At 44.2% G+C, this 23,633-nt stretch overlaps 1 protein-coding gene across 4 annotated transcripts in view; it reads left to right on the forward strand.

Annotated features, from left to right (window-relative positions):
- The window catches only part of mylk4b (myosin light chain kinase family, member 4b), a 69,524-nt gene extending 53,799 nt beyond the window's left edge, over nt 1-15,725 (forward strand). For 2 of the 4 annotated variants that reach the window (XM_036978537.1, XM_036978540.1), the window contains 9 exons: nt 33-138; nt 2,882-2,975; nt 4,020-4,129; nt 4,283-4,424; nt 4,730-4,800; nt 5,036-5,164; nt 10,995-11,147; nt 11,800-11,878; nt 12,531-12,755. In XM_036978537.1, coding sequence (XP_036834432.1) covers nt 33-138; nt 2,882-2,975; nt 4,020-4,129; nt 4,283-4,424; nt 4,730-4,800; nt 5,036-5,164; nt 10,995-11,147; nt 11,800-11,878; nt 12,531-12,692 — 1,046 coding nt within the window. In that variant the 3' untranslated portion in view covers nt 12,693-12,755. Of the gene's footprint in view, nt 1-32; nt 139-2,881; nt 2,976-4,019; nt 4,130-4,282; nt 4,425-4,729; nt 4,801-5,035; nt 5,165-10,994; nt 11,148-11,799; nt 11,879-12,530; nt 12,756-14,429 lie in introns of those variants that run through there. The other 2 variants (XM_036978539.1, XM_036978538.1) reach the window with 2 other exon arrangements.
- Nucleotides 15,726-23,633: the final 7,908 nt, after the last annotated feature.

A 23,633-nucleotide genomic window follows, 5' to 3' on the forward strand; every position in this document is an offset into this window, starting at 1 on the left:
ACTCCCTCCTCCCTCTCTCTCCATCATCTCAGACTTTACCCCTCCGCCAGCAGCCCCCTTTGACCACCGCATTGTGACTCCAAAACCTCACCAGATTGCTACCTTCTACGCCATTAACAGAGACGAGGTCCTAGGAGGGTGAGTCAGGAGGAGAGAGAGAGAGAGAAAGAGAGAGAGAGAGAGAGAGAGAGAGAGAGAGAGAGAGAGAGATGGCAACAGGGAATGGCAAGCCCAGGTAGGGGATTCAGAATACACTCACAGTTCAATTAGACCCTCAAAGATTCACTGCACTAAAACCCCCACCCTCAGCTCTCATAACACCACAGTCAGGCAGTTTATTTTTACTCCACAGTATGTGAAACTCACATGCACACACACACATTTGAAATAATTGACTTGAATACACCAATCACATTTACAAGAAAAGGATCCAAACAGTTCAAAGGTCCCTGTATGCATGGCACTCAAGGGTTCAGAAAGAACCTCCTTCTCCAAACAGCTAGGCAGCTGTGCTGCACAAAACAGCTGAAACAGAGCAGTACCTACAGTAGGCAAATTCTATGCCCTAGTTTTTGTTAGGCCTGCAATCTGGAGGACACACACACACATACACATCACCCCTAGCTGTAATGATGCAATATGCTTCAATATGCTTTATGTCATTTTATGGCATTGAGTGATTCCAAAATACAATAATTTGTATATACACCATCTACCAATACAGATACAGTAGCAATGCTAGTTAACCCTGTCTTCTGCATTTGGCTACAGGTTCTCATCCACATAACATCTTATGTCATCTTGGGCAATACACCTAGGAAAGAATCTTTTGGCATCCCTGGCAATCTTCTGCAGATGTCCAGGCATCCAGCATTCATTGCGTCCAGGAGGGATATTTGATCATGTGGATGGTGGTCATAAACCTTCCACCTCCATGTGGAAAATAATTCCTCTATGGGGTTGAGGAATGGAGAGTAAGGAAGGAGGAAAAGTGACACCATCCTGGGATGGGCTGCAAACCACTCTGTGACTGCATGGGAGTGGTGAAATGCCACATTGTCCCATACAATTACAAACGTTGGCCGATTTCGCCTCGCTGCAACCCTTTCCTCACCCGGCACAACCCTTCCATAGAGGTCATCCAGGAATAAAATGAGATGCTCAGTGTTGTATAACAGCAATTCATCAGAGGATATTGCTGCACACATTGTGATGTTGTCACCCCTCTGGCCCGGGACATCCACTGTGGCTCTTTTCCCAATCACATTCCTTCCTCGCCACCATGTTTCGGCCAAGTTGAATCCAGCCTCATCCACAAAGATGAATATGTGGGTTGTTTGCCTGGCTTCAATCTCCATGACTCTCTAAAATAAATCCACACGACAACATAAGAGTCAGGGTATTACGGTAGTTTACATTATACCTAAAAACATGCCGCAGTGTGCCTCTGCCCTGTTTGGTTTTGTTCAAAACTACTTCTGTATTTTATAGTCATCTTACCTGGACATATTGGTTCCTGAGTTGCTTTACTCATTCAGAGTTCCTCTCAAAGGGGGACAGTGTACAACTGCTTCATCCTGACTTGATGTTGTTTCAGGACTCTAGAAATAGTTGTTATGCTTACATTGTGAATATTTCCAAATGTAATGTTGTCTGCCATCACTCTGTCCCGAATCTCTGTGAGTTTTATGCCATTGTTTCTAATGACCATACAACAATTGCAGTTTCCTGCACAGCAGTGAAAATCCCACCTGTCCCGCCTGTGGGAGTTAACCATTGGGTCCTAAGCAGAAATACCATAACAATTACAGACAAGTGGGTTTGGAAGCTTTGATCATTTTACTTCTTTAATGTGCAGTTCAGTCAGATGCCCTTGCAGAATGCACATTTTACCTGTTGTTTTGCTGGAAATTTATCATAATTGATGCCACTGTTGAGCATTGCCGATTTGGCTGCACTCTCAGACCAGCCTCTCTCATTGATAGACCATGATTCATTACATGTTCAATTATAGTGGCCCTAATCTCATCTGAGACTACAGCTCTTGATCTTCCTCTCAGTCTTCTTCCACCACGCATACATACTCCTCTCCCTCTCCCAGCCACTCTTCTTCCTCTGTCAGCCACTTCTCTATCTCTGGCTGGGTCCATGTTTACATTACAGTACAGCATTATTCCAAAGATGTCCCCTTTTGTATAGATGGTAATGGCATTGAAAGACTAACACCCGGGTAGGTGTTCAGCTACAATGGGAATTCAGCTGTGGTTGGTCTAATTGTTTTGATAGTATTTCATTCTTTAGATTTGGAATATATTTAAATACGGTATTACTGTAGAAATGTAGCAAATTGCTGTCTTATTAAATGTTGTGTTATGTTAGGTTTTGAACTTAAGTTTAACAGTTTTGAAAAGAGTATGTAAACATGTGCAAATTGGCCTGTAGGTTCATAGAGTTTTGGTGGTGGTTGTGTCTGAGTGAGAAAATAATTCATGAAATTTGAAAGATGTAGTCATTGAATGCATTTTGTGCCAAAGCAATGAAAAATGATCCACAGTTTAGCCCATGTAGACTGCTGTTGTGCTCACTGTGTGAAGAGTTTTGAAAAAGTGAGAGAGAGATCGAGATCTGTGAGTGTGCATACCATCCCTACAATGACAAACCAATTAAAGAATGATATAGAAGAGTAAACATTACTATAATGTTATTGTTAACTTAGCTTTATTGTACGTTGAGGCAAAAAGGACAGGCTGTTGTAAAGCATCACTGTTATTCATCTCGGCCGCCAGAACCAAAGCAGCTCCTCAACTTTAATGTTAAGGCTGTCACAAGAGACTACACTGTTTCTGAACTTGTTTCTCTGTATTGGATGGTGGGATCATAGGGGACGTTTTGGACAAGTCCACAAATGTGTGGAGAACTCTTCTGGACTGACTCTGGCTGCCAAGATGATCAAGGCCAGGAGCCAGAAAGAAAAGGTAAGGATCATAGTGATTGAAATGTGAGACCTGAAACAGAAGCTTGATTATAGCTGCTTCCCAGATGCCACCCTATTCCCTATTAAGTGCAACAGGGCCCTGGTCAAAAGTAGTAAACTACATAGTGAATAGGGTGTCGTTTGGAACAAGCCATTAATATCAGATATACAGTAAGTGTCCGATGTCCCCACCATCATTAAGATGGATGGATATTTTATCATAGCACATAAGTAATAGGATACCATTTTAAAGTAGCTTTATCGCCCTCATATCCACTGCACATGTGGCAGTGTGTCAGAGTCATCTTATGCTTCCTATGGTCAGCTGAGTATAACGTGAGATAAGATAGTCGTCAGGTGTCTGTGGCAGTGTGTCAGAGTCATCTTATGCTTCCTATGGTCAGCTGAGTATAACGTGAGATAAGATAGTCGTCAGGTGTCTGTGGCAGTGTGTCAGAGTCATCTTATGCTTCCTATGGTCAGCTGAGTATAACGTGAGATAAGAGAGTCGTCAGGTGTCTGTGGCAGTGTGTCAGAGTCATCTTATGCTTCCTATGGTCAGCTGAGTATAACGTGAGATAAGATAGTCGTCAGGTGTCTGTGGCAGTGTGTCAGAGTCATCTTATGCTTCCTATGGTCAGCTGAGTATAACGTGAGATAAGAGAGTCGTCAGGTGTCTGTGGCAGTGTGTCAGAGTCATCTTATGCTTCCTATGGTCAGCTGAGTATAACGTGAGATAAGATAGTCGTCAGGTGTCTGTGGCAGTGTGTCAGAGTCATCTTATGCTTCCTATGGTCAGCTGAGTATAACGTGAGATAAGATAGTCGTCAGGTGTCTGTGGCAGTGCATAGCTGGATGAGTACGTTATCATGTCAGATATTCACGAAGTAGTTTTCCCACCAATGCCACGGCCAAAGCCATAGCTGGCTCAGGTTGCTGTGTGGTACTGTAGGTCTCAATAACCAACCCCGTTGGCACTGTCTGTGTGTGTCTGTTTCTGTGTCTGTTGCTCTGTCTGTCGTTCTACTGTTGTCCTGTTTCCCAGGATGTGGTGAAGAATGAGATCCAGGTGATGAACCAGCTGAACCACGCTAACCTTATTCAGCTCTACGCCGCCTTCGAATCACGCCACGACATCATCCTCGTCATGGAATAGTAAGTCCCTCCCTCCCTGTGTGTGTGTGTGTGTATTTCTCCTCTCTACACTACACCATATGTCTACACTTTAAATCCCATTGTGGGACTGTATTCCTCTCTCTCTACTGTAGTCTATGATGACTGACTGTCTCTCCTCACCTCTCTATGTAGTGTGGATGGCGGGGAGCTGTTCGACCGGATCATAGATGAGAACTACAATCTGACAGAGCTGGACACAGTGCTGTTTATCAGACAAATCTGTGAGGGACTACAGTACATGCACAGGATGTACATCCTGCATCTAGACCTGAAGGTAGGACAGGACTCACCCTAGCTCTCTACTTTCAAATCCTCAACAATCTGTCACTCTGTTACTTTCTCGCTCGCTGCCCCCTTCTCTGTCTCTCTCTCCCTCACTCTCTCACTGTCCTATTGTTTTTTGTCTGTTTCTATTGCAACCTTCCCCATTGTACTTTTCAACACTTTACCTTTCTATAGCTATAGCTCTATCTCCATCTTCCTGTCATTGTAGCACAATAGCTTAGGGATGATGCTAATAATTGCATGCTGTTATTTCCTTTGTCTCACTGTTTTGGGTTCTTTAATATCCTTTCCTAGCCCGAGAATATTCTGTGTGTGAGCAGAGCCACAAACAAGATCAAAATTATTGACTTCGGGCTCGCCAGGAGGTAAGTTCAATTACCAGTGGTTCCTGGCTTGATACAGGGCAGCAAGTAGCCTAGCGGTTAAGAGCGTGCCCAGTAACCGAAAGGTCGCTGGTTTGAATCTTCAAGCCGACTAGGTGAAAAATCTCTCGAGGAGCCCTTGAGCAAGACACTTAACCCTAATTGCTCCTGTAAGTTGCTGTGGATCAGAGTGTCTGCTAAATGACTAAAATGTCTTTTTTTTTTCTCGCTTTCTCAGGTATAAGCCCAGGGAAAAGCTGAGGGTGAACTTCGGAACGCCTGAGTTCCTGGCTCCGGAAGTCATCAACTATGAGTTTGTCTCATTCCCTACGGACATGTGGAGTCTGGGGGTCATCACTTACATGCTGTGAGTCCTGACATCCACAACCATTACATTACTGGGGGTCCTGATATCCACAACCATTACATTACTGGGGGTCCTGATATCCACAACCTTTACATTACTGGGGGTCCTGATATCCACAACCATTACATCACTGGGGGTCCTGATATTCACTAAACATTACATTACTGTGGGTCCTGATATTCACTAACCGTTACATCACTGGGGGTCCTGATATTCACTAACCGTTACATCACTGGGGGTCCTGATATCCACAACCATTACATCACTGGGGGTCCTGATATTCACTAACCGTTACATTACTGGGTGTCCTGATATCCACAACCATTACATCACTGGGGGTCCTGATATTCACTAACCGTTACATCACTGGGGTTCCTGATATTCACTAACCGTTACATCACTGGGGGTCCTGATATTCACTAACCGTTACATCACTGGGGGTCCTGATATTCACTAACCGTTACATTACTGGGGGTCCTGATATTCACAACCATTACATCACTGGGGGTCCTGATATTCACTAACCGTTACATCACTGGGGTTCCTGATATTCACTAACCGTTACATCACTGGGGGTCCTGATATTCACTAACCGTTACGTCACTGGGGGTCCTGATATTCACTAACCGTTACATTACTGGGGGTCCTGATATCCACAACCATTACATTACTGGGTGTCCTGATATTCACTAACCGTTACATCACTGGGGGTCCTGATATTCACTAACCGTTACATCACTGGGGGTCCTGATATTCACTAACCGTTACATCACTGGGGGTCCTGATATCCACAACCATTACATCACTGGGGGTCCTGATATTCACTAACCGTTACATTACTGGGGGTCCTGATATCCACAACCATTACATCACTGGGGTTCCTGATATTCACTAACCGTTACATTACTGGGGGTCCTGATATTCACTAACCGTTACATTACTGGGGGTCCTGATATTCACTAACCGTTACATCACTGGGGGTCCTGATATCCACAACCATTACATTACTGGGTGTCCTGATATTCACTAACCGTTACATCACTGGGGGTCCTGATATCCACAACCATTACATCACTGGGGGTCCTGATATTCACTAACCGTTACATTACTGGGGGTCCTGATATCCACAACCATTACATTACTGGGGGTCCTGATATTCACTAACCGTTACATTACTGGGGGTCCTGATATTCACTAACCGTTACATCACTGGGGGTCCTGATATTCACTAACCGTTACATTACTGGGGGTCCTGATATCCACAACCATTACATTACTGGGGGTCCTGATATTCACTAACCGTTACATCACTGGGGGTCCTGATATCCACAACCATTACATCACTGGGGGTCCTGATATTCACTAACCGTTACATCACTGGGGGTCCTGATATTCACTAACCGTTACATTACTGGGTGTCCTGATATTCACTAACCGTTACATTACTGGGGGTCCTGATATTCACTAACCGTTACATTACTGGGTGTCCTGATATTCACTAACCGTTACATTACTGGGGGTCCTGATATCCACTAACCGTTACATTACTGGGTGTCCTGATATTCACTAACCGTTACATTACTGGGGGTCCTGATATTCACTAACCGTTACATTACTGGGTGTCCTGATATTCACTAACCGTTACATTACTGGGGGTCCTGATATTCACTAACCGTTACATTACTGGGGGTCCTGATATTCACTAACCGTTACATTACTGGGGGTCCTGATATTCACTAACCGTTACATTACTGGGTGTCCTGATATTCACTAACCGTTACATTACTGGGGGTCCTGATATTCACTAACCGTTACATCACTGGGGGTCCTGATATTCACTAACCGTTACATCACTGGGGTTCCTGATATTCACTAACCGTTACATCATTGGGGGTCCTGATATTCACTAACCGTTACATTACTGGGTGTCCTGATATCCACAACCATTACATCACTGGGGGTCCTGATATTCACTAACCGTTACATTACTGGGGGTCCTGATATCCACAACCATTACATTACTGGGGGTCCTGATATCCACAACCATTACATCACCGGGGGTCCTGATATCCACAACCGTTACATCACTGGGGGTCCTGATATTCACTAACCGTTACATCACTGGGGGTCCTGATATTCACTAACCGTTACATTACTGGGGGTCCTGATATTCACAACCATTACATCACTGGGGGTCCTGATATTCACTAACCGTTACATCACTAGGGTTCCTGATATTCACTAACCGTTACATCACTGGGGGTCCTGATATTCACTAACCGTTACGTCACTGGGGGTCCTGATATTCACTAACCGTTACATCACTGGGGGTCCTGATATTCACTAACCGTTACATCACTGGGGGTCCTGATATTCACTAACCGTTACATCACTGGGGGTCCTGATATCCACAACCATTACATCACTGGGGGTCCTGATATTCACTAACCGTTACATTACTGGGGGTCCTGATATCCACAACCATTACATCACTGGGGTTCCTGATATTCACTAACCGTTACATTACTGGGGGTCCTGATATTCACTAACCGTTACATTACAGGGGGTCCTGATATTCACTAACCGTTACATTACTGGGGGTCCTGATATTCACTAACCGTTACATCACTGGGGGTCCTTATATCCACAACCATTACATTACTGGGTGTCCTGATATTCACTAACCGTTACATCACTGGGGGTCCTGATATCCACAACCATTACATCACTGGGGGTCCTGATATTCACTAACCGTTACATTACTGGGGGTCCTGATATCCATAACCATTACATTACTGGGGGTCCTGATATTCACTAACCGTTACATTACTGGGGGTCCTGATATTCACTAACCGTTACATCACTGGGGGTCCTGATATTCACTAACCGTTACATTACTGGGGGTCCTGATATCCACAACCATTACATTACTGGGGGTCCTGATATTCACTAACCGTTACATCACTGGGGGTCCTGATATCCACAACCATTACATCACTGGGGGTCCTGATATTCACTAACCGTTACATCACTGGGGGTCCTGATATTCACTAACCGTTACATTACTGGGTGTCCTGATATTCACTAACCGTTACATTACTGGGGGTCCTGATATTCACTAACCGTTACATTACTGGGTGTCCTGATATTCACTAACCGTTACATTACTGGGGGTCCTGATATCCACTAACCGTTACATTACTGGGTGTCCTGATATTCACTAACCGTTACATTACTGGGGGTCCTGATATTCACTAACCGTTACATTACTGGGTGTCCTGATATTCACTAACCGTTACATTACTGGGGGTCCTGATATTCACTAACCGTTACATTACTGGGGGTCCTGATATTCACTAACCGTTACATTACTGGGGGTCCTGATATTCACTAACCGTTACATTACTGGGTGTCCTGATATTCACTAACCGTTACATTACTGGGGGTCCTGATATTCACTAACCGTTACATCACTGGGGGTCCTGATATTCACTAACCGTTACATCACTGGGGTTCCTGATATTCACTAACCGTTACATCATTGGGGGTCCTGATATTCACTAACCGTTACATTACTGGGTGTCCTGATATCCACAACCATTACATCACTGGGGGTCCTGATATTCACTAACCGTTACATTACTGGGTGTCCTGATATCCACAACCATTACATCACTGGGGGTCCTGATATTCACTAACCGTTACATCACTGGGGTTCCTGATATTCACAACCATTACATCACTGGGGGTCCTGATATCCACAACCATTACATCACTGGGGGTCCTGATATCCACAACCATTACATCACTGGGGGTCCTGATATTCACAACCATTACATCACTGGGGATCTGATATCCACAACCATTACATCACTGGGGGTCCTGATATTCACTAACCGTTACATCACTGGGGGTCCTGATATTCACTAACCGTTACATCACTGGGGGTCCTGATATTCACTAACCGTTACATTACTGGGGGTCCTGATATTCACTAACCGTTACATCACTGGGGGTCCTGATATTCACAACCATTACATCACTGGGGGTCCTGATATTCACAACCATTACATCACTGGGGATCTGATATCCACAACCATTACATCACTGGGGGTCCTGATATTCACTAACCGTTACATCACTGGGGGTCCTGATATTCACTAACCGTTACATCACTGGGGGTCCTGATATTCACAACCATTACATCACTGGGGGTCCTGATATTCACAACCATTACATCACTGGGGATCTGATATCCACAACCATTACATCACTGGGGGTCCTGATATTCACAACCATTACATTACTGGGGGTCCTGATATCCACAACCATTACATCACTGGGGGTCCTGATATTCACTAACCGTTACATCACTGGGGGTCCTGATATCCACAACCATTACATTACTGGGGGTCCTGATATCCACAACCATTACATCACTGGGGGTCCTGATATTCACTAACCGTTACATTACTGGGGGTCCTGATATCCACAACCATTACATCACTGGGGGTCCTGATATCCACAACCATTACATCACCGGGGGTCCTGATATCCACAACCATTACATCACTGGGGGTCCTGATATTCACTAACCGTTGCATTACTGGGGGTCCTGATATTCACTAACCGTTGCATTACTGGGGGTCCTGATATCCACAACCATTACATCACCGGGGGTCCTGATATCCACAACCATTACATCACTGGGGGTCCTGATATTCACTAAACATTACATTACTGGGTGTCCTGATATCCACAACCATTACATCACCGGGGGTCCTGATATCCACAACCATTACATCACTGGGGGTCCTGATATTCACTAACCGTTGCATTACTGGGGGTCCTGATATCCACAACCATTACATTACTGGGGGTCCTGATATCCACAACCATTACATCACCGGGGGTCCTGATATCCACAACCATTACATCACTGGGGGTCCTGATATTCACTAACCGTTACATTACTGGGTGTCCTGATATCCACAACCATTACATCACTGGGGGTCCTGATATTCACTAACCGTTACATCACTGGGGGTCCTGATATTCACTAACCGTTACATTACTGGGGGTCCTGATATTCACTAACCGTTACATTACTGGGAGTCCTGATATCCACTAACCGTTACATTACTGGGTGTCCTGATATTCACTAACCGTTACATTACTGGGTGTCCTGATATCCACAACCATTACATCACTGGGGGTCCTGATATTCACTAACCGTTACATTACTGGGTGTCCTGATATCCACAACCATTACATCACTGGGGGTCCTGATATTCACTAACCGTTACATTACTGGGGGTCCTGATATTCACTAACCGTTACATTACTGGGAGTCCTGATATCCACTAACCGTTACATTACTGGGTGTCCTGATATTCACTAACCGTTACATTACTGGGTGTCCTGATATCCACAACCATTACATCACTGGGGGTCCTGATATTCACTAACCGTTACATTACTGGGTGTCCTGATATCCACAACCATTACATCACTGGGGGTCCTGATATTCACTAACCGTTACATTACTGGGTGTCCTGATATCCACAACCATTACATCACTGGGGGTCCTGATATTCACTAACTATTACATCACTGGGGGTCCTGATATCCACAACCATTACATTACTGGGGGTCCTGATATCCACCTTCTTATGCTCACATATTGTACCTGTTTTTATTTAACCCGGAAAATGGCCTTGAGGTTAGAAACCTCTTTTGCGAGGGGGACCTCACAAGAAGTCAGCAGGAAGTAGTCCGTCTGTACATACACAACCCATGAACTCACTATACAATACATCCTTTTCTCCAGGCTGACAGGTCTGTCTCCGTTCCTGGGGGACGATGACAATGAGACTCTGAACAACATCCTGGCCTGTCAGTGGAACTTTGAGGAGGAGGCGTTTACAGACATCTCTGAGGAGGCCAAAGACTTCATCACACGCCTGCTGGTCAAGAGCAAGAGGTGAGGGGTACCATGTGTGTGTGTGTGTGTGTGTGTGTGTGTGTGTGTGTGTGTTGACAACTATGTTGTCGTTCTCTAAAGTTGTATTATTATTCAGTTGTGGACCTGTGTATGCCTGTGAGAGTGTGTGTTTTAATCATGTATGTGTGTGTGTGTTTATGCCTGTGAGAGTGTGTGTTTTAATCATGTATGTGTGTGTGTGTTTATGCCTGTGAGAGTGTGTGTTTTAATCATGTATGTGTGTGTGTGTGTGTGTGTGTGTGTGTGTGTATGCCTGTGAGAGTGTGTGTTTTAATCATATATGTGTGTGTGTGTGTGTGTGTGTGTGTGTGTGTGTATGCCTGTGAGAGTGTGTGTTTTAATCATGTATGTGTGTGTGTGTGTGTGTGTGTGTGTGTATGCCTGTGAGAGTGTGTGTTTTAATCATGTATGTGTGTGTGTGTTTATGCCTGTGAGAGTGTGTGTTTTAATCATGTATGTGTGTGTGTGTGTGTGTGTGTGTGTGTGTTTATGCCTGTGAGAGTGTGTGTTTTAATCATGTATGTGTGTGTGTGTTTATGCCTGTGAGAGTGTGTGTTTTAATCATCTATGTGTGTGTGTGTTTATGCCTGTGAGAGTGTGTGTTTTAATCATGTATGTGTGTGTTCTCTAGTTGGAGGATGAGTGCCTCACAGTCACTAAAACATTCCTGGCTGTCGGATCACAATCTTCACTATCGCCTGCATCAGAAGGTAGAACAAACACACACACACACGCACGCAAGCACGCACGCACGCACGCACGCACGCACACACACACACACACACACACACCTATTTCTTACAGAAACATAAGTGCCACTCAACACTCCCTTACCCTCCCCGTAGATCAAGACAGGTAAGCTGTGAAAACCACCCAGCCCACCATATCACACACTTTCTAGCCATTCCATTCATCTTCAGCTACTGTATACCGTACATCTACACTGAACAAAAATATAAATCCAACATGTAAAGTGTTGGTCCCATTTTTTATGAGCTGAAATAAAAAATCCCAGTACGAACAAAAACGTATTTTGCTAAAAAAAAATTGCACAAATTTGTCTACATCCCTTTTATTGAACATTTCCCATTTCCCAAGTTAATCCATCCACCTGACAGGTATTGCATATCAATAAGCTGATTAAACAGCATTACACAGGTGCACCTTGTGCTGGAGACAATAAAAGGCCACTAAAATGTGCAGATTTGTCACACACACAATGCCACATATGTCTCAAGTTTGTAGGGAACATGCAATTATCATGCTGACTGCAGGAATGTCCACCAGAGCTGTTGCCAGAGAATGTAATGTTTATTTCTCTACCATAAGCTGCCACCAATGTCGTTTTTGAAAATTTGGCAGTTAGTCCAACCGGCCTCACAACCGCAGACTATGTGTAACCCCGCCAGCACAGGACCGTCACATCCAGCTTCTTCAACTGCAGGATTGCCTGGGTCTTGCTCCCCAGTGGGTACCCTCCCAGGCCCACCTATGGCTGCACCCCTGCCCAGTCATGTGTCCTAATTATTTAAATTGACTGATTTCCTTATATGAACTGTAACTCAGTCAAATATTTGAAATTGGTGCATGTTGTGTTTATACTGTTGAAGTTGGAAGTTTACCTACACCTTAGCCAAAGACATTTAAACTCAGTTTTTCACAATTCCTGACATTTAATCCTAGTAAGAATTCCCTGTCTTGGGTCAGTTAGGATCACCACTTTATTTTAAGAATGTGAAATGTCAGAATAATAGTAGAGAGAATGATTTATTTCAGCTTTTATTTATTTCGTCACATTCACAGTGGGTCAGAAGTTTACATACACTCAATTAGTATTTGGTAGCATTGCCTTTAAATTGTTTAACTTGGGTCAAACGTTTCAGGTAGCCTTCCACAAGCTTCCCACAATAAGCTGGGTGAATTTTGGCCCATTCCTCCTGACAGAGCTGGAGTAACTGAGTCAGGTTTGTAGGCCTCCTTGCTCGCACATGCTTTATCAGTTCTGCCCACATATTTTCTATGAGCCATTTTGTCACAACTTTGGAAGTATGCTTGGGGTCATTGTCCATTTGGAAGACCCATTTAGGACCAAGCTTAACCTTCCTGACTGATGTCTTGAGATGTTGCTTCAATGTACCCACATAATTTCCCTGCCTCATGAAGCCATCTAATTTGTGAAGTGCACCAGTCCCTCCTGCAGCAAAGCACCCTCACAACATGATGCTGCCACCCCCGTGCTTCACGGTTGGGGTGGTGTTCGTCGGCTTGCAAGCCTCTTTTTTTTCTCCAAACATAACGATGGTCATTATGGCCAAGCAGTTATATTTTTGTTTCATCAGACCAGAGGATAATTCTTCAAAAAGTACAATCTTTGTCCCCATGTGCAGTTGCAAACCATAGTCTGGCTTTTTTAAGGCGGTTTTGGAGCAGTGGCTTCTTCCTCGCTGAGCGGCCTTTCAGGTTATGTCGATAAAGGACTCATTTTACTGTGGATATAGATACCTTTGTACCTATTTCCTCCACCACCTACACAAGGTCCTTTGCTGTTGTTCTGGGATTGATTGTTTGCACCAACGTACGTTCATCTCTAGGAGACAGAACCCGTCTCCTTCCTGAGCGGTATGACGGCTGCATGGTCCCATGGTGTTTATACTTGCGTACTTTATTTTGTACAGATGAACGTGGTACCTTCAGGCATTTGGAAATTGCACCCAAGGATGAACCAGACTTGTAGAGGTCTACAAAAACATTTCTGAAGTCTTGGCTGTTTTCTTTTGATTTTCCCATGTTGTCAGGCAAAGAGGCACTGAGTTTGAAGGTAGGCCTTGGTACACAGGTCCACAGGTACACCTCCAATTGACTCAAATGATGTCAATTAGCTTATCAGAAGCTTCTAAAGCCATGACATCATTTTCTAGAATTTTCCAAGCTGTTTAAAGGCACAGTCAACTTAGTGTATGTAGTCTTCTGACCCACTGGAATTGTGATACAGTGAATTATAAGTGAAATAATCTGTCTGTAAACAATTGTTGGAAAAATGACTTCTGTCATGCACAAAGTAGGTGTCCTAACCGACTTGCCAAATCTATAGTTTGTTAACAAGAAATTTGTGGAGTGGTTGAAAAACAAGTTTTAATGACTCCAACCTAAGTTTATGTAAACTTCCGACTTCAACTGTAGTTTTTGTTCAGTATATATTCACAAATACAATGTAGATGCCAAACATTGGAGTCTTATTGTCCCTATTTTGTGTTGGTTTAGTCTCCCATCCAAAACGAGAGTCCCCTCCAAAATAACTCCCAAGACCCTGTGGCTACCTTATGATGACACGGGGTCGGTGCCTTTTGATGACACTGAGGCCAGGGACAGGGCCCAACACTGGACCAACACTGCCGTACCTCTATGGCTACTGTATTACTGCTCTCTACTCTGCCTCGCATCTGTTAGCTTAGCTCTGCAGCTTGTGCAACTGATTTAAAAACGTACCGTAAACTCACTCCACAGCTAGCTTGAAATGTCGCTGATAGAGCTATGGAGTTAGATAGCTCAAACGGTTTGTACGTTGTCAAGGAAAGCGGTCACTATAAAATGCACTTTAATGTATCACTATCCAATGCAAACAGAACCACTTTTTTGAACGATCATATTTATTACATTTTCAGCTTACTGTAGATTTCAAATAACTCAACACAGGCCTAGTTTACCAAGTCTTATCATACCATTGCATTGTATTTGTTTGTTGGGTTTTGATTTAAAATAAAGCTTTGGGTGCCATTTATTTTCCTGGTATTGTAAAAGTTTAGTTTCTATAGAGTAAGGAATTCATTTTTACACACCTTTCTCCTTGGTTTGCCCCATCAAACTTTAAATAGATCACATTCATGAAAATAAATCAATCATTATCAATCCAGGTAAACATAAACTTGTCGATATTAGACATAATTCCTCACTGTTAACCCCTGCTGCTCTGCCCGTTGCTACTGACTTTAATTTCTCCTGGAGCCACTGCTGTGAATATACTGTAAAACTGCCTCTTCTGTGCCTGCATGCTGTTGGCTTGACCTCAACCTTTTACCTTTCTTTGCTTTTGCCCTTTGGATTAACCCTCTCACCTTCCATGAAGGCATATTACTGATCAACAAAACACTACCTATATGATTTCATAATTCTCACTGAAGTTAGTAGCTGAAGTTAGTAGCCTAAGTGCCAGTCTGTTTGTGTTGTCATGACAACTCCTTGTCACTCCTTGTCATGACATATATTTGCACTACCCTTCCGACTGGGCACACAATGAAATGATGTTGACCCAACGTGGAATAGACGTTGAATTTACGTCTGTGCCCAGTGGGTTGTGAATGGAGGGTAGCTGTGAGGGTTATTGAATTAGGGTCAAATCCAGAAGATTTGATCCTGATATCTGATTGCTGGGAGGCCAGACTGTTTGGCTTGACAATGAGCAATGGAGTTCGCATGAGCTACAACAGATCTGAGACCAGTCTATGGAGTTACAGTGGGGCAAAAAAAGTATTTAGTCAGCCACCAATTGTGCAAGTTCTCCCACTTAAAAAGATGAGAGAGGCCTGTCATTTTCATCATAGGTACACTTCAACTATGACGGACAAAATGAGAAAAACAAATCCAGAAAATCACATTGTAGGATTTTTAATGAACTTATTTGCAAATTATGGTGGAAAATAAGTATTTGGTCACCTACAAACAAGCACGATTTCTGGCTCTCACAGACCTGTAACTTCTTCTTGAAGAGGCTCCTCTGTCCTCCACTCGTTACCTGTATTAATGGCACCTGTTTGAACTTGTTATCAGTATAAAAGACACCTGTCCACAATCTCAAACAGTCATACTCCAAACTCCACTATGGCCAAGCCAAAGAGCTGTCAAAGGACACCAGAAACAAAATTGTAGACCTACACCAGGCTGGGAAGACTGAATCTGCAATAGGTAAGCAGCTTGGTTTGAAGAAATCAACTGTGGGAGCAATTATTAGGAAATGGAAGACATACAAGACCACTGATAATCTCCGTCGATCTGGGGCTCCACGCAAGATCTCACCCCGTGGGGTCAAAATTATCACAAGAACAGTGAGCAAAAATCCCAGAACCACACGGGGGGACCTAGTGAATGACCTGCAGAGAGCTGGGACCAAAGTAACAAAGCATACCATCAGTAACACGCTACGCCGCCAGGGACTCAAATCCTGCTGTGCCAGACGTGTCCCCCTGCTTAAGCCAGTACATGTCCAGGCCAGTCTGAAGTTTGCTAGAGAGCATTTGGGACAATGTCATATGGTCAGATGAAACCAAAATATAACTTTTTGTAAAAACTCAACTCGTTGTGTTTGGAGGACAAAGAATGCTGAGTTGCATCCAAAGAACACCATACCTACTGTGAAGCATGGGGGTGGAAACATCATGCTTTGGGGCTGTTTTTCTGCAAAGGGACCAGGACGACTGATCCGTGTAAAGGAAAGAATGAATGGGGCCATGTATCGTGAGATTGAGTGAAAACCTCCTTCCATCAGCAAGGGCATTGAAGATGAAACGTGGCTGGGTCTTTCAGCATGACAATGATCCCAAGCACACCGCCCGGGCAACGAAGGATTGGCTTCGTAAGAAGCATTTCAAGGTCCTAGAGTGGCCTAGCCAGTCTCCAGATCTCAACCCCATAGAAAATCTTTGGAGGGAGTTGAAAGTCCGTGTTGCCCAGCAACAGCCCCCAAATATCACTGCTCTAGAGGAGATCTGCATGGAGGGATGGGCCAAAATACCAGCAACAGTGTTTGAAAACCTTGTGAAGACTTATAGAAAACGTTTGACCTCTGTCATTGCCAACAAAGGGTATATAACAAAGTATTGAGATAAACTTTTGTAATTGACCAAATACTTATTTTCCACCATAATTTGCAAAAAATTCATTAAAAATCCTACAATGTGATTTTCTGGATTTTTTTTCTAATTTTGTCTGTCACAGTTGAAGTGTACCTATGATGGAAATTACAGGCCTCTCTCATCTTTTTAAGTGGGAGAACTTGCACAATTGGTGGCTGACTAAATACTTTTTTGCCCCACTGTAGTTATTATGTTCATGAATTATCTTGGTTCCTAACTGGATTTTTACTTGAAATGCAAGGCTTAGCCTCCATAGGAAGGGTACATAATATTATTTCTATCCAGGAGAGAAAAAAATACATTCAAAATTGTTTATTTAATTAATTGTGTTTCATTGTCTGAATTTGAAGTGTTTGATTAATTGTATTGTAGATCTAAAGAAAAAAAGTTTGTCTGTGTAATAGATTCACTATTTTCAAACTGTGCACAGTGAGTTGATTATTACTTGGTCAGATATTGAGTTATTGATTGACTGATTTAATAATTGATTGTCAGATTTGCCCTCCCTGGAATCAATTGTTCTCCTTATACCGTTGAGATTTTGTGTCATTTTTGTGTCATTATGAAACATAATTCTAGTTTGAAATGTATAAAAATAAATATATACAGAAATAAAACCTGAAATAACTTATGTTGTCCTAGTTTTACTCTACTACCTAATGCGCATGATACTTTGTTTGACAGTTGAGATACTTCATAGAAAAATAGGAAGGGTGGATAGAATAATAACCTTTTCTACAGAGATGATCAATTGTTGATATTTGATAATCATTTGGATGAGGCCATATCATTTGGAGACTGTATCCAGGTTATGTCTAATAATGGCCAGTAGGGAGCAGTATCGGACAAGGACAGTCAGTCAAGACTCACACTGATCACCAGCAGGCTAGAGACTCATAATTCATGCAGGCCAAAGCCCTAGTCCAGAGTTCCCAAACTCTGTCCTCAGGACCCCAAGAGGTGCACGTTTTTTTCTCTCTAACACTACACAGCTGTTTCAAAGCTTGATGATGATTATTTGAATCAGCTGTGCAGTGCTAGGGCAAAAAAACAAAATGTGCTCCTCTTGGGGTCCCAAGGACCGAGTTTGGGAGACCCTGCCCTAGTCCCTACACTGTACTGAAGCCCGGGTCTGATTTGTTTAAAGTCCATATCATGTTGCTTGGATAGTCCCTGCTAAGTCAACATATTTCTGGTATTTTATATTAAATCTTTTGGAATACAAGATATTGACTACAGTTAGAGTTGTTGCCTAAACATGGAGAGAACAAATGGACCCTCTACATATTCTCTGGAAAGTAGGCTAGAACAAAAGCATGTTAACACTACTTCTTTAATGTTTATTTTAAACCTTTTCTTTTTTACTCACCCCGATCATTGTGAGACATAAAGTAGCCTAGGAGGGGGATTTCTTGGCTGGTCAGATAGTTAACCGTCTGACTTTTTATAACAGAGAGCATGTTCTATCAGGCCTACAGTACGTGATCCTATATGACAAACCTACAGGTCTACCCTCTGTTTGAAGACTGTGGTGGGCTGCATGATGAGACCACAGGACCTGACTTCTCACCATGGGTGTGCTGCTAGTGCTCCTTGAGCCTTGCCTCCAGGTATTTACCTAAAAACTAGGACCTGAACGCAGCGGCGGCGGGATACGTTGCGTCACGCAGAGCACGATCAAAGCAACAGGTTCTAGACGTAATTAGGCCCTCCAACTGAGAAGCCAGTATATTCACTTCACTACGCTCACCTGAACAAATAAACCCTGAAGGGATGGAGGGATGGGGGCATTTTGACCATAGAGAGAGAGGGGAGGGGGGGGGGGGGGGGGTGTAGCCAAGGAGGAATGTTTTTCATAATGTGTGAAGTCTACATGAGTTCTCAAACTTGGACCCCACACACACTGACTCACCGAATTCTCAACTCAAACTCAATACAATAGGCCTACAACATAGAAAGGGGGGGACTGGTTGGAGGAGGAATCTGATCTATTTCTACAGACATCCAGAACTCAATCAGTCACCCTTTAAACATAAACAACTTCCCTATAATTGATTTTAATGAAATCTATCTGATGTGTTTATTAAGTGACTGTCTGAACTGGGTTTCAGTAAAATAGACAGGCAGACACATGCTTTCTATTCTACCAGTAATGAGATAAGTGGAGCATAGTCAATCTTAGGAAAAGGTTCTCACCATTGAGAACAGAACATAATTGATCTAAAACAGACTGTGTGGGATTCATGCCATAGGAACATATCTCTCTCTATTACCTGCCATCATCCACTCATTCTGGTAAGCCTACAGTACACAGATGACATAACCCACACAGGTCAGGTAGCTAAGTTCATGTGTAAATAAATCGACACATATCATTATATCAAGCAGTAAGCACACAAATGGATGAGAGTTTGCGCATACACACCGGATACAATGTATATGTGTGCTTTTTTGCGTGTGCATTTGTTGATTTGAATTGCAAATAAAAGTGGAACACTACCATGCTCTAACTGCTAGACTACCTGCCTAGACAGGTCTGATGCCGCGTTGACGTGCTAGTCGGTAGTTGGAAACTGACATTTCTGACTTGCTAACTGGTTGTAGTTATTCATGTGCCACATTCAACCAGTTAGCACATTGAACATTTCTGACTTTCCTAGTTCCGACTAGCACGTGAACACGGCATGAGCCTTGGGCCTGTCAATTAACATAACCTCATCACCCCTGAGACTGGATTAGTATAGGGGGGCAGCATGGTGTGTGTGTGTGTGTGTGTGGTGCGGGATTCCACTCTCCTGTCAGTCCTTTGTGTTTTGTACTGATTGTACCCTGCCACATCACCTTCACTGTGAAGTCTTAGTCAGCGGTCAGATGATCATCTTTATTTTATTATTTTTTGTATTTTACCTTTATTTAACCAGGTAGGAAAGTTGAGAACAAGTTCTCATTTACAATTGCGACCTGGCCAAGATAAAGCAAAGCAGTTCGACAGATACAACGACACAGAGTTACACATGGAGTAAAACAAACATACAGTCAATAATACAGTATAAACAAGTCTATATACAATGTGAGCAAATGAGGTGAGAAGGGAGGTAAAGGCAAAAAAGGCCATGGTGGCAAGGTAAATACAATATAGCAAGTAAAACACTGGAATGGTAGTTTTGCAATGGAAGAATGTGCAAAGTAGAAATAAAAATAATGGGGTGCAAAGGAGCAAAATAAATAAATTAAATACAGTAGGGAAAGAGGTAGTTGTTTGGGCTAAATTATAGGTGGGCTATGTACAGGTGCAGTAATCTGTGAGCTGCTCTGACAGTTGGTGCTTAAAGCTAGTGAGGGAGATAAGTGTTTCCAGTTTCAGAGATTTTTGTAGTTCGTTCCAGTCATTGGCAGCAGAGAACTGGAAAGAGAGGCGGCCAAAGAAAGAATTGGTTTTGGGGGTGACTAGAGAGATATACCTGCTGGAGCGTGTGCTACAGGTGGGAGATGCTATGGTGACCAGCGAGCTGAGATAAGGGGGGACTTTACCTAGCAGGGTCTTGTAGATGACATGGAGCCAGTGGGTTTGGCGACGAGTATGAAGCGAGGGCCAGCCAACGAGAGCGTACAGGTCGCAATGGTGGGTAGTATATGGGGCTTTGGTGACAAAACAGATTGCACTGTGCATCCAATTTGTTGAGTAGGGTATTGGAGGCTATTTTGTAAATGACATCGCCAAAGTCGAGGATTGGTAGGATGGAGTTGCGCTTCCGCGCCGACAGAGATGGCCGCCTCGCTTCGCGTTCCTAGGAAACTATGCAGTTTTTTGTTTTTTTACGTGTTATTTCTTACATTAGTACCCCAGGTCATCTTAGGTTTCATTACATACAGTCGAGAAGAACTACTGAATATAAGATCAGCATCAACTCACCATCAGTACTACCAAGAATATGTTTTTCGCGACGCGGATCCTGTGTTCTGCGTTACAAACAGGACAACGGAGTGGATTCCATGCAGCGACCCAAAAAAAAAACAACTCCGAAAAAGAGGGAAACGAGGCGGTCTTCTGGTCAGACTCCGGAGACGGGCACACCGTGCACCACTCCCTAGCATTCTTCTTGCCAATGTCCAGTCTCTTGACAACAAGGTTGATGAAATCCGAGCAAGGGTAGCATTCCAGAGGGACATCAGAGACTGTAACGTTCTTTGCTTCACGGAAACGTGGCTCACTGGAGAGACTCTATCCGAAGCGGTGCAGCCAACGGGTTTCTCCACGCATCGCGCAGACAGAAACAAACAACTTTCTGGTAAGAAGAGGGGCGGGGGCGTATGCCTTATGACTAACGCGACATGGTGTGATGAAAGAAACATACAGGAACTCAAATCCTTCTGTTCACCTGATTTAGAATTCCTCACAATCAAATGTAGACCGCATTATCTACCAAGAGAATTCTCTTCGATTATAATCACAGCCGTATATATCCCCCCCCAAGCAGACACATCGATGGCTCTGAACGAACTTTATTTAACTCTTTGCAAACTGGAAACCATTCATCCGGAGGCTGCATTCATTGTAGCTGGGGATTTTAACAAGGCTAATCTGAAAACAAGACTCCCTAAATTTTATCAGCATATCGATTGCGCAACCAGGGGTGGAAAGACCTTGGATCATTGTTACTCTAACTTCCGCGACGCATATAAGGCCCTGCCCCGCCCCCCTTTCGGAAAAGCTGACCACGACTCCATTTTGTTGATCCCTGCCTACAGACAGAAACTAAAACAAGAGGCTCCCACGCTGAGGCCTGTCCAACGCTGGTCTGACCAAGCTGACTCCACACTCCAAGACTGCTTCCACCACGCGGACTGGGACATGTTTCGTATTGCGTCAGACAACAACATTGACGAATACGCTGATTCGGTGTGTGAGTTCATTAGAACGTGCGTTGAAGATGTCGTTCCCATAGCAACGATTAAAACATTCCCTAACCAGAAACCGTGGATTGATGGCAGCATTCGCGTGAAACTGAAAGCGCGAACCACTGCTTTTAATCAGGGCAAGGTGTCTGGTAACATGACCGAATACAAACAGTGCAGCTATTCCCTCCGCAAGGCTATCAAACAAGCTAAGCGTCAGTACAGAGACAAAGTAGAATCTCAATTCAACGGCTCAGACACAAGAGGCATGTGGCAGGGTCTACATTCAATCACGGACTACAGGAAGAAATCCAGCCCAGTCACGGACTAAATAACTTTTTTGCCCGCTTTGAGGACAATACAGTGCCACTGACACGGCCTGCAACGAAAACATGCGGTCTCTCCTTCACTGCAGCCGAGGTGAGTAAGACATTTAAACGTGTTAACCCTCGCAAGGCTGCAGGCCCAGACGGCATCCCCAGCCGCGCCCTCAGAGCATGCGCAGACCAGCTGGCCGGTGTGTTTACGGACATATTCAATCAATCCCTATACCAGTCTGCTGTTCCCACATGCTTCAAGAGGGCCACCATTGTTCCTGTTCCCAAGAAAGCTAAGGTAACTGAGCTAAACGACTACCGCCCCGTAGCACTCACTTCCGTCATCATGAAGTGCTTTGAGAGACTAGTCAAGGACCATATCACCTCCACCCTACCTGACACCCTAGACCCACTCCAATTTGCTTACCGCCCAAATAGGTCCACAGACGATGCAATCTCAACCACACTGCACACCGCCCTAACCCATCTGGACAAGAGGAATACCTATGTGAGAATGCTGTTCATTGACTACAGCTCGGCATTCAACACCATAGTACCCTCCAAGCTCGTCATCAAGCTCGAGACCCTGGGTCTCGACCCCGCCCTGTGCAACTGGGTACTGGACTTCCTGACGGGCCGCCCCCAGGTGGTGAGGGTAGGCAACAACATCTCCTCCCCGCTGATCCTCAACACTGGGGCCCCACAAGGGTGCGTTCTGAGCCCTCTCCTGTACTCCCTGTTCACCCACGACTGCGTGGCCACGCACGCCTCCAACTCAATCATCAAGTTTGCGGACGACACGACAGTGGTAGGCTTGATTACCAACAACGACGAGACGGCCTACAGGGAGGAGGTGAGGGCCCTCGGAGTGTGGTGTCAGGAAAATAACCTCACACTCAACGTCAACAAAACTAAGGAGATGATTGTGGACTTCAGGAAACAGCAGAGGGAACACCCCCCTATCCACATCGATGGAACAGTAGTGGAGAGGGTAGCAAGTTTTAAGTTCCTCGGCATACACATCACAGACAAACTGAATTGGTCCACACACACAGACAGCATTGTGAAGAAGGCGCAGCAGCGCCTCTTCAACCTCAGGAGGCTGAAGAAATTCGGCTTGTCACCAAAAGCACTCACAAACTTCTACAGATGCACAATCGAGAGCATCCTGGCGGGCTGTATCACCGCCTGGTACGGCAACTGCTCCGCCCTCAACCGTAAGGCTCTCCAGAGGGTGGTGAGGTCTGCACAACGCATCACCGGGGGCAAACTACCTGCCCTCCAGGACACCTACACCACCCGTTGTCACAGGAAGGCCATAAAGATCATCAAGGACATCAACCACC

This window comes from Oncorhynchus mykiss, chromosome 5 (genome assembly GCF_013265735.2).
Source record: "Oncorhynchus mykiss isolate Arlee chromosome 5, USDA_OmykA_1.1, whole genome shotgun sequence".
NCBI classification, from domain to species: domain Eukaryota; kingdom Metazoa; phylum Chordata; class Actinopteri; order Salmoniformes; family Salmonidae; genus Oncorhynchus; species Oncorhynchus mykiss.